Source organism: Tenrec ecaudatus, chromosome 6 (genome assembly GCF_050624435.1).
Source record: "Tenrec ecaudatus isolate mTenEca1 chromosome 6, mTenEca1.hap1, whole genome shotgun sequence".
Lineage (NCBI taxonomy): Eukaryota > Metazoa > Chordata > Mammalia > Afrosoricida > Tenrecidae > Tenrec > Tenrec ecaudatus.
In genome coordinates this window covers 125,620,653-125,633,303 of record NC_134535.1, presented here as the reverse complement: position 1 = coordinate 125,633,303, position 12,651 = coordinate 125,620,653, and the positions used below count along the sequence as shown (strand labels likewise).

General features: G+C 41.2%; 1 protein-coding gene across 1 annotated transcript in view; it reads right to left on the bottom strand.

Moving 5' to 3' along the window:
- LOC142451655 (antigen WC1.1-like) overlaps positions 1 to 12,651 on the bottom strand; it is a 92,050-nt gene that overhangs the window by 64,519 nt on the left and 14,880 nt on the right. Inside the window, 2 exon segments of the mRNA XM_075553367.1 lie at positions 8,987 to 9,301; positions 9,379 to 9,471. Of these exon segments, the coding sequence (XP_075409482.1) occupies positions 8,987 to 9,301; positions 9,379 to 9,471 (408 nt within the window).

The following is a 12,651-nucleotide window of genomic DNA, read 5'->3' as shown; positions in this document are numbered from 1 at the left end:
AGGTAGAATTGGGATCATGAAAGGGGCGGCGAGGGCATTAAAGAAGTAGAGGAAAGTTGTATATTTCATCCGTGCTACACTGCACCCTAATTGTCTTATCTCCTCCCCAAAACCATTCTGTTAGGGGTTATCCTGTTGCCTACAGATGGGCTTTGGGTCTCCACTCTGCACTCCCTGTCATTCACAATGATATGATTGTTTGTTCTTTGATGCCTGATACCTTGTCCTATTGACACATCATGATCACACAGGTTGGTGTGCTTCTTCCATTTGGACTTTGTTCTTCTGAGATAGATGGCTGCTTGTTTATCTTCAAGCCTTTAAGACCCCAGATGATATATCTTTTGATATTCGGGCACATCAGCTTTCTTCACCACATTTGCTTATGCCCCAGCTTTGTTTCCGCCATCATGAGAATCATGGAATGCCAGTGTAATAAAACCAAGTATTCTTGCATTGAGGGAATACTTGAGTAAAGGTCCAATGTCCATCTGCTAAGTAAATACTAAACCTATTAATATATGTGCATAGATCTATTTCCCCATCTCATATATGAATATATTTACATATGCACATGCCTGTATTTAGACCTCTATAAATGTCATTTGCTCCTAGTTCTTCACTCTATTTCCTTTTACTTTCCTCTTGTCCCACTATTATGCTCAGCCTTCATTTATGTTTCATTAATTCCTCTGGGCTACATTGCTTTTGATCAAGTCCTACCAGGCTTGCTACACACTCCTCACTATCGATTTTGGATCACTTGTTGTTCCATTGTCCCTGGGTTTGTTAACACCTACTTTCTTTCCCATGCCTTCCCCTCTCCCATATTCCCCCACCCCCGAACAATTTGTCCCATTCTTTTCTCCTTCTGCTTGTGTATCCTATCTATCTTAGATAGACCTGCAGAGGTAATAATATGCCCAAAAAACAAGACAGCAAAACAAAGCAACGAAAAAAAGAACACAAAACAACAATACAAGGAAACCAATGACAAAAAAAATGCAAAGAAAAGCCTGTAAATAGTTCAAGGTCTGTTTGCTGACTTTAGCATTGTTTTCTGGTTGAGTCTAATGGGGTGCCACGCCCTGGCCCTAAAGTCTGCTTATGGTGTTCCCTGGGAGCTCTGTTCCCCTCGCAGGTCTCTTGTACTCTTTTAGTGTTTCTCCTCAGTGTGCTGGGGTCAGATCGGGCACAATTCCCACACTGTGTCTCCAGTGTTGTCCACCGCAGGGCTATGGGTCAGTGAAGGACATCAGGTCTCATAGTGTGGCCAGCCCTACGGTCCTCTCTGTGCTTTGGCTGCTCTGAGAGGGAATATCGTCCTCAGGTCTTGGTGGGCCAGCATGTGCTCCACTCGCTCTATCTCTTCCTGCATTTTCGAGTTGGATCTTAAATGCTTGAAAAGTATCATCCAAGGCAAAAAAAAAAATGGTTTCTCTTTGGTTGGAGTAGCAAAGGAAAGATAAGAGTCCCAGAAGGAACTGGAATGGGTGCTTAATTGCTGGCATGAACAACTGCCTCATTTGCCATGAGACCAGATGAAGTGAATGATGCATGTTGTTAAAAGATTTCTTTGAAGAATCCTGAGCAAAATGGGAAATGTATGGAATAGAACTTCAGAGTCTCCTGGAGTCCATTCATTCTGGAGGCAGGATGATCAACTGAAGCTGTGACACTCTTGTTCTCTGTCAATCTTTATACTTTAAATCTTAAACTGAAACTGTCCCTCGAAGCCATCTTTAAAGCAAACAATAGATGAACTAAATTAGAAGACAAAGTTTGCTTTCAACATTATATTCTTTTAAAGGTTTGTCTATATGTGATCACATTGACAGCAGCAACTGGAAAGGTTAAGTGAGAAAATTAGAGGGTAGTAAATTTGTGCTACTAGAGATGAAATAATTTGGAAAAAGAATGGTGATACAATTGGAAAAATTTAGCAATATTACTGAGTTTTACAGGCAGAAAATTTGTAATTGGTGTAAGGTTTGCCCCCTATATTTATATCTTCAGCAAAAAGTAAAGAAAAAGTTAATTACAAAATTATAATTATGTATTATAAGATAGACAAGGGGACCCTGCTGGCAAAGTTGGTCACAAGTTGGGCTGCTAAAGCAAGGCTAGTAATTTGCAACCACCAGCTGCTTCCCAAGAGAGAGATGAGCTTTCTACTCCCATAAGATTGACAAGCTCAGAACCCCAGGGACAGTTCTTTTCTGTGCTATGGGGCACTGTGAGTTAGAATCAACTCAATGGCAGTGCGTTTGGTTTTGAGAAAGTCAAAGAATATAGGTAGGGGGGGTCTTCAAAAATTTTTGAGGAGAGGATGTACAGCAGTGCAGAAGGGATCTGTAAACACAGTGAATCTAGGACGGATGAATCCCTCAACACCAGCGGTGGGCGTGCCGACACCCAGAGGGAATGGGTGGGAGAAAGGGAGAACGGATCTCAGAGCTCCATGTGTTACCTCCTCTCTGGGAGATGGGCAATGGGAAGGTGGGTGAGGGGAGACGCCGGGGAGTGTAAGATAAGATAAAATAATTATTTATAAACTACTAAGGGAGCAGGGGGAAGGGGCAATCAGGGAGGGTGGGGGAAGGGAAAAAAAGGAAACCAAGCTGACTCCAGGAACCCAGGGGAAGGCAATTTTGAGAATGACGAGGGCAACGAATGTATAAGGGTGCTTTGCTCAATTGATGTATGTATGGATTGTGATAAGAGTTGTATGAGCCCCAATAAAAAGATTTACTAAAAATTTTTGAGCAAAAATGGGGTTAAAAAATTAAAACTATAAACTTATCTTTCAACATAAGCACCACAAAGGTGAAGACAATTTTATATGATGATACCAAACATTTCGTTTATCCTTCAAATAGTGAGATATCCTGGGAATTTAACCATGTCAATACTATATTTTTCTACATTATTTTCTTTCAATATTTTTTAAGATTAAAAAATAATAGGAAATCAGAAGGAACAACATTAGGACTTTCTAGGCCAGCAGTTCTCAACCTGTAGGTCATGACCCCTTTTGGGGTCGAATAACACTTTCAGAGGGGTCAACTGATTCATAACAGTAGCAAAATTACAGTTATTAAGTAGCAACAAAAATAATTTTATGGTTGGATGTCACGATAACATGAGGAACTGTGTTAACTGTAGTAAAATATTTTAGGGAAGGTTGAGAACCACTGCTCTAGTGGATACTTCCTGATTTCTCATCAAAACCTGTTTTGTTGAAAGGAATGACTATTTGTGATGGGAGGGGACTCTGGTATAGTTTTCTTGGGTATTTTTCTGATAAAGTTTCGGAAAATATTCTCAAAACATTCTCATAATTCACAAATGCTTTTGGCCCCTCCAAACGCCATCAAGGAACATGCCCTGAGCCTCTCAGGAATCGTTGTCTTGACCTTGGATTTTGACTGATCCACTTTTGATGCGGCTGGAGGATTCTGATTCTCTGTAGCCACTCCTTTGGTTGTGCTTTGCCCTCAGGATTCTACTGGTTTAGCCAGACTTCATCTCCTGTTACAATAGTTTGAAGAAATTCTTCAGGATATTGATCCCACTTGTTTAAAATTTCCATTGGAACCTTGTTCTTGTCTGTCGCATTCCAATGCAGTATAAATTTTGCTCAGCTTTAATTTTTCAGTAAGGAATGTGTCGGTTAAACCATATGAGATGCCTGGCGTAGGGCTATTGCTTCTGCCATTAATCACTTATCCTGTTCAATTAGGACAATAACAAGATTGTTTCCTAGCAAATTGATGTGGATGAGCTGTCATTGTGAGCTCATCTTCACCATTGTCGAGTCTTCTCTTTAAAGAAGTCATCCATTTGTAAACTGCTGAATTCTTTGGAGCGTTGTACCCATAATCTATCTTTAACGAATGACTTCACGATTCATTTACTCAAGCTTCACCACAAATTAGACGTCTGTTCCTCACTCACCTTTAGCAGAATTCATGTTGCTCTCATATGGGGGTCCTTTCCATGCTACTTCTTTTTCTTCTTCGTGACACAAACTAGTTAGTACATGTTTATTTTGGTGCAAAAATTCGAAATGCATTCACATTTTTCCGTACTATGCAGCTTCTATGAGCATATTAAAAAACTTCTAATATTTGCTTAAAATATATCACAGTTGATCATAAAATTCTCGCTCTAGAACGTTCTATTATAAATGTTTTCATCCTGATCTACCATGCTCATACCTTTCCATATGAAGAAAAGGGAGTGATTTCTTTGAAGTGATAGAATTTCTTTCATTAGTCCATGATGTTAGTAAGGTCATTTTCATATCTGCACAAGACAGAAGTTCCGAAACCTATCTTTATGTAAAATAAAATAGCATTTGGCGAAGAAAAAACAGCATTTGGTTTTGAATTTTGAGCAAGCAGTTTGTCTTTGGACGAATCAGTGCAGAAAATGCCTATGTTCATCAGAGAAGGCCCTCTTCTAGGTCTGAAGCTTAAAGGGAACCAGTGAGCAAAACACCCTGTTATTGTCATTGTGGCAACCATCCAGGTACACTTGTTGGGTGCAAGTGGGGGAGATGCAGCTATGAACAGACAGACTGGGTTAGGACATTTCCCTTGGCACACATTGACTTGGTCCACAGAGGCTAGAGTTGACTGGTCTGAAGTCATGGGTTTGTGTGGACTCCTGAACTTATACTCATGACATAACCCAGGAGTCTAGGGCTGAGAGAGAGTGAGAAAGGAGAGCTAGTCTGAGGAGCAAGGGGTTATGTGAGGACTTCCAAGCTCAAAGCTGAATGCCTATGACTGAGATGTCTAGAATACAAACAAATGTAGAGGTAAAGATGTTTGACACCATGAACTGGTGTAAACTGCTGAAATGTGATGACTTGCTCTGGACTGAATATTGATTATGGATACCAGTATCGACTCCTGTTTTTCCCCTCCCTCCTCCACCATCCCACCTCCATGTAGCCTTGATAAATGATGTATTATCATTATTCATAGTTACACCATCCACTATATGCCTTCAAAACTATTTCTTTTACGCCTCCCCGTGGGAGGGGTGGCATGTTATGCATTCATAATTGCTATAGGTTTCCACATTCTCCCCGCTTACTCCCCTCCCCCTCTCCTCATAGTATTAATTTTCCATTACTGCTCATGAGGGGTTTATTTGTCCTGGCTTCTGTATGTCAAAAGCTCTTATTTGTACTGACGTACATATTCTGGTCTAGCAGGATTTGTGAGGTAAAACTGGGGTCATGATGGTGGGGCTGGGAGTGGCAGAGAGGGAGCATTAAAGAAACAGAGGAATGTTGTGTGTTTCATTGGTGTTCAACTGCACCATAGCTGAATTATCCCTTCTGTGTGATCCTTCTGTAAGGGCATGTCCATTTGTCTACAGATGGCCTTTGGGTCTCCACTCCAACCCTTCTCCTCCACATTGGTATAATTGTTTTTAATCTTCTGATAACTGATTCCATCAACACCTCGTGGTCACACAGACTGGTTTGTTCTTCCACGTAAGCTTTTTTGCTTCCCTCCTAGATGGCAGCTTGTTTAATTTCAAGCCTTTAAGACCCCAGATGCTATATCTTTTCATAGCTGAGCACCATCGTCTTTCATCACCATATTTGCTTATGCACCCATTTGGTTTTCAGCAATTGTTTCAGGAAGGTGAGTATCATGGAGTGCCAAGTTATTAGAACAGTTTTCTTGTGTTGAGGGAAGACTTAAGCAGAGGCCCAAAGTTCATTTGCTACATTAATAAATTAACATATAAATATATATACTTAGATCAATACTCCTATCCTTATATAGAATATATTTACATGTGTACATTCCTATATTTATACCAAAGAGGGATTCGTGAAGAGCTTACGTTTGGGAAAACAATGCATGCCTTATCTGTTCTTGTCGATCACAAATTCTGTCTTTGTTTTCTCTCCACAAAGCACCTTAGGTTGGACATTATATGTTTGGAAGTGTTCTTTATGTGGGTGTGTTATATGAGTACCTAATACAGTTATAGAAACTATATGTCATCTTGGAGATTTGGCCCAACTCCATCTCTTAAAAAGGGGAGGAAGAATCCAGTGATTCATCTAACTGTAATGGTAGGTATTGTCTGTTCAGCTGCACCGAGTATAATGGATTAGAAAGCCAGAGTGACCATGCGTCCAGATGGAGCAACAGAAGTCATGTGAATGTTGCTGGTGTGATATTCCCTTTCAGAGTCTGAAATAACGCAAAGCTGAAAATAAATGATGGGAAGTGATACATGCATTTGGCACAAACATAGGAGCATAGATTTGTCTATATTGATACTGTGGATGACCCATGAGTCTCTCTGCTCCTGTAATAGTGACATCCTTAGAAACCCTACATAGGGTCTCTGTGAGTTGGAATTGAAGTGATTACAAAGCCCAACACAAAATTGTATTCTTGGTGTCTGGCTGGTTAGGCTTGTTCCTGGGGTTGCTGGGGGTGCCGAATCAGAAAAAGCGTCGGAGAGACAACATGAGCTCATTTCTTGTGTGTTGAGTGACTGGAGAGTGTGCATCAGAATCTGTGATTTCAGTGTGAAACAAGGAGCACTCCACTGCTCCTTTCTAATCAGTTTCCTTCATGCTCACAATGTATTAATGTAGACACTACAGAGTGTCCTGATTCCTCATGAGTGAGCAGTGAAGAGTGGTGGTAGGCATGTGCTCCGTATCTTCAAATCCAGAGCTGACTGTGTCATTTTGGGGTAAGCAGTTCAAATGTACCCAAGCAAGCCTAGCATTTTGGGCACCAAAAGGAGTGTTGGCAGGGTATGCTATGACTTTTTTTTGGCGGTGGTTTGTTACTTTTTTTTCTTTCCCTATGAAGGTTTTATTTGATTTATTTATTTTTAATCATTTTATTGGGGTGTCATACAAATCTCATCACGTTCCGTACATATATCAATTGTATGAAGCACATTTTTACATTCGTTATCCTCATCATTCTCAAAACATTTGCTCTCCTTGGAAGCCCCTGGCATCAGTACATTTCTGCCCCACCCTCATGAACCCTTCAATTCATAAATTATTATTGTTTTGTCATATCTTACACTACGCGATGTCTCCTTTCACCCATTTTTCCATTGTCTGTGCCCCAGAGAGGAGGTTACAGGTGGATCCCCGTAGTCGGCTCCCCCTTTCACTCTCACCCTCACGCCACTCTCCTGGAATCGCCACTCTCAGCACTGGTCCTGTAGGGATCATCTGCCCTGGATTCACTGTGTTTACAGTTTCTATCTGTACCAGTGTACAACCTCTGGTCTAGCCAGATTTGTAAGGTAGAATTGGGATCATGATAGCTGGGGAGGAGGAAGTATTTAGGCACTAGAGAAAAATTGTATGTTTCATCATTGCTACGCTGCACCCTGACTGGATCCTCTCCTCTGAGAGACCATTCCATAAGGGGATGTCCAGTTGCCAACAAATGGGCTTTGCTTCCCCACTCCGCACTCCCCTCATTCACAATTACATGATTTTTTTTTTGTTCTTTGATGCCTGGTACCTCATCCCTTCAACACCTCATGATAACACAGGCTGGTGTATTTCTTCCATGTGGGCTTTGTTGCTTCTGAGCTATATGGCCGCTTGTTTACCTTCAAGCCTTTTGACCCCAGATGCTATATCTTTTGACAGCTGGGCACTATCAACTTTCTTCACCACATTAAGCAAATGTGATCGTATTGGGGAGGTGAGCACACAAAGATATGATTTTTTGTTCTTTGATGCCTGGTAACTGATCCCTTTGGCACATCGTGATCACACAGGCTGGTGTGCTTCTTCCATGAGGGCTTTGTTGCTTCTGAGCTAGATGGCCGCTTGTTTCCATTCAAGTCTTTAAGGCCACAGACACTATATCTTTTGATAACCAAGTTCTATTAGCTTTCTTCAAGTGGGATTGTTCTTAGGCAACTTATCCAATCACATTTCATCAATAGGATATTTTCTGCCAATATGCTCATCTCCTCAACACCCCAGTCTTAACACCCCAGTCTGTCTCTTTTTAATCCCATGCAATGATTCCTAGAGAATTCACGTAAATGCAACCCTGATATCCTCTACACTACCCCTGGCCATCAGTGTCCACAGAGAATCCCTATGTACCTTTTGTCAGCAGCCCCTGCTTCCATCCACAGATTCTATAAGTGATTTTCACCTTCTTCAAAAGTCTTTCTAGTGTCTTTACTTGCTTTTTAGTAAAACACACGAAGCAAAACACCCATGATATTCTCTTCTCTTATACCCTGGAAGCATTGTGTATCGACTTTTTATTATCTTATTATAACATATACCAGTTCATATTTATTATATTTTTTACTGACCTGTAAGTGCTTGTATGAATGACCCTCCATATTTGAGATCACTGGCTATTCTTTGTAAAAAGTATTTTAAAAGGGAGAGAATCTTTTCTGCAAATAGTGGAAGGAGTATCCTGTGTCTCAGAGAATTTAAAATAGTTTTCTGGTCCTTACAGCCAAGACATTTTGAACACTTTGGTCTGATTCTTGTCTGATTTGTTAAGTGGAATACTCTGTTCCCGCCAACTCTGTGCAAAGCAGTGTCCTCCCTGTATGTGGACAGAAGTACTAAACTCAACTGGGCCTCAAAGTGAGGTGAAAGGACAGTCCACTCTTCTCCTTCCCTCCTGTAGGCTCTTGTCACTCATGGAGTGAGTGTGGTGGTTTGAAATGTTCGTTTTATGGAAAGGAAATTTTAAAAACAAATTTAGGAAAATACTAGAGTGCACTATTTTGGTAGTCAAGAGCACTGGAGAAGGAAATACTAGCAACTTACCAGTCATTGGAAAGTTTGTTTTTCATGGATGCTGTGATCCATCAGAGACCATGAGTGTGTGTTTAAGACACTATGGTCAATCAATCACCCAAATATTCCAGCTATGTGCTGCTCTGGACTTTCCATCCTCCCAGCCAGTGGACAAGACAATAACCATACCTGAGCAGAAGACTCCTGCGTCATCGTAGTGATTGCAGTTGCTCTGCCCCCAGCCAAGGGATTGGCATGACCACACATGAGCCTCCATTCCTGTGCATTCCAGTCCTTCCAGCCAGATAGGGCCTGATCCCTCACCAAAGTGAGCCCAAGGCATGACTGCTAGGGCTTCTCCACAGCCGAGCTATCTGCACACCACCTGGGCATCCTTCATGTCCCAGCCGTTACTACAAATGGTGCCCCAGTAACCTTGGTAATAGATCTCCACGCTCCCTGCACAGTGATTGTCCCCGTTGACCAGGCGGAGCTGTCTGCTCTCTGAGGAGAGAGAGTCAAGTCAGTGGAGACATTTACACAGACATGAGAAGGGCTATCCTTCTTTTGGGGATGCTCACCTGAGCAAATGACAGCACTGTCATTTGAAGTTGTGGAATCCACTGGGTCAGACATGAAGTCATTGCACCTTTGTAGCATCTCAGTCTGGTTTCCTACAGACACAAAATGATCCAAGTCAGTAATATTGAAGAAATACAACTTAAATCATAATTTGCTGCACAAGACCTTTTTAGCGTATTAAACAGCAACGTGTTTTTTTGAGGACACAATTGTGCTTGACCCAAGCCATGGTATTTTCTTTAGGCTCATATGTGGTGTAATTTGTAAACATTGGGCTCTGACTTACATGTTGACAGTTGGAAACACTAGCAGCTCCGTGGGAATAAGACTGGGCTTTCTACTCTCCTTATAAACAGTTGCAGTCTCTGAAACCCAGAAGGGGTTCGCTGTGAGTCAGTATTTTCTCAATAGCAGTGATAGAGTTTGACTTCTTGTGCATGTATAAGTTGGACATTGAATAAGGAAGATCAGAGAAGAATCAGTGCATTTGAATATGTAGTACGGGTGAAGAATATTGAAATTAAGTAAAAGGACAAATCTATCTGTCTTGGAATAAGTACAGCCAGAGTGTCCCTCAGAGGAAAGGATGGTAAACCTTTGTCTTATATACATCAGACATTTTGTTAGGAGAGACCAGTCCTTGGAGGATGACATCATGTTTGGTAAGTAGGAGGGGAACACAAAAGATTGAGGTGCTATGGAGATGGATTGAGTCAGTGGGTGCAGCAATCGGCTGAAGCAGAAGAAAAATTGTGAGGACCTTGCAGGACCAGACAATGTTTTGTGCATAAAGTTGTAATGGGTTGGATCCAACTCGATGACAACTAACAGCAACAGCAATGAATGGTGGTCTGGAGCTCCCATGTTTTTCCTGTCTATCACTATTACATATATATTACTATTTTTATTGGGGGCTTATACAACACTTATCACAGTCCAATCATACATCACTTGTGTAAAGCACATTTGTACATACATTGCCCTCATCATTCTCACGTTACTTGCTCTCCACTTAATATATATTACTATTTTAATGTCCACTTTCTTTCTTTGGGGAGTTGGTCTCACTTTTATTTATTTTAAATCATTTTATTGGCGGCCCCGACAGCATATATAAAATTCCATATATCAAATGTATAAAGCATATTTGTACATATGTTGCCATCATAATTTCTAGACATTTTCTTTCTCTTTGAACTTGCTTTCTTATAGCATTGATTAATCTTGTTGGCCTGGTTCTGCCTTAGTGAATGATTAATATTGATCTCTATTATGAAATGATAATGATGTCTCTCAGATAAACCAGACACATATGCAAACCTTAGACATATTAATGGATTGGGGGCAGATATAAAAACAATGAATTCTTATGACATGACCCAGGTTCATGGCCGCCTTCATGCAGAGGTCAATGAAGGTATGGGTGTACAGCAGAGTGTGGGGAGGAAACCAGATGGTGCGGTGCTGGGCTATCAGCAAGAACAGTGTCTGGAGTCTTACAGGCTTGTCTTCCAAGAAGCAGCCCTCTAAGTGACCATCAGCTACGTCCACATGGAAGAAGCACATCAGTCTATGTCATCCAAAGAGTGTAAATAATCAAACCCATATCTGAAGGAGGAAGTGGTATTAGAGCTTAAATTCTGAACACCCAGTTTGCAGAAGACTGTGGATGAAAGGGGAAGGTACAAGTGCCTTTTCAGGGTCCTCACGTGGACTGAGTGTCCAGTGAACGCCCTCTGACCATAATCGAGGGATGTGTACAGCCTGCTATCAGACAGAGAGCAATGTAAAGTCAATATAGTTAGGATAAAACCTAAAACCTTATCGTTTGATCTCCCTTTTGACCTACTTTAACGTTATTTCAGTTTTTAATATTGTTTTGCTTTCTCTTTGATTGAGGTTTTTGTATATATGTTTTATGTAGTCGTTGTTATTGTTTGTTTTCTCTGTAGGATTTTGTATGATTGTGTTATGTTTTGTATTTTTTCTGTATAAGAAATTCAATGTAGGTAGATCCATACAGACACTAATTGCTAGGGGCAAAGCAGAAGGAGGAGGAGGGAAATGGATAGTGAACAACAATGAGTAAGGGAAGAAAAAATTCTGAAATTGATTGTGGTGATGATTGCACTAATCTCCTTACTATGATTGAATGATTAGATTGCATGATATGTGAATAAACACTAGTATAAGCTATTACTTCATAACCCCTAATAGAGAGCAGAGACAATAACAAATGTTGGCAAAAATGTGTGGAAATTCTAATCTTTTTCCATTGATATTTTGCATATACGTTTATGTTTCTTAGAAAAAGTTGGCAACTTCTCAGAAATTTAGATATGTACTTTTCAACTGATTTTTCTACTTTGGTATCTATCTATCTATCTATCTATCTATCTATCTATCTATCTATCTATCTATCTATCTATCTGTCTGTGCTGTTGCCCGCTCTGTATGTGAAATCCAGGATAGGTGTGGTAGTTACATAATTTCGTGTCAACTTCATACCTAAAGTGTAGGGGTGGAGTCTAGCCTGTGCATCATGTCACAGCCTGGATGGTGTCTCCTTGAGGGTGCACTATTTTCATAAGGAGGGTGTTGGGAACCTCCCCCCTCTGTCTGTGCCTTCACCCTCCTGCTGGTGAGCCACTCTGATACCTGCAACCTCTGTGGTTCGGCCTCTGCTGTTGAATCCCCACAACTTTGCACCCACCAGCCTTGATATTCCTGCATTTTGCATCATTGCATGTGGCTGAGTGAGTCTGATAAGGGACTTATCCTCTAGTATTGAACTTATGGACTCGTCTTGGACTTATGGACTTGTTCTAGACTGGACTGGAATATTTTCTTGATCTATGTATCTAAGTGTCTCTGAATTTGTTTCTCTAGTCAACCCTGCCTGTGGTAGTTACATAATCTGGTGTCAATTTGGGATTTGAGAGGCTGAAGAGTGAAGGGGTGGAGTCTAGTCAGGAATTCTTATCATAGCCAATGAGGCTTCTGTGTGGGCATGGCTTTCTCCTGAGAATTTTGGGAAAGTTGAATTTTCCTCCTTGGTGGTGCGAGAGGCTCCACTGTTGGAGACTCTCTACTGACAAGGCTGTCTCCCTGTGAGACATCCCTGAAGAGAAGCCACATGGACCTACCCTGATGCATCCAGAACCCTGGACCTGAAGAAGCCATGTGGAGACCCCTGGCAGTGCTGAGATGCTTAACATGCCACTGGATGCAAAGACTTTCTACCCACTGGCCTGTGATCCTCCTGTATTCAG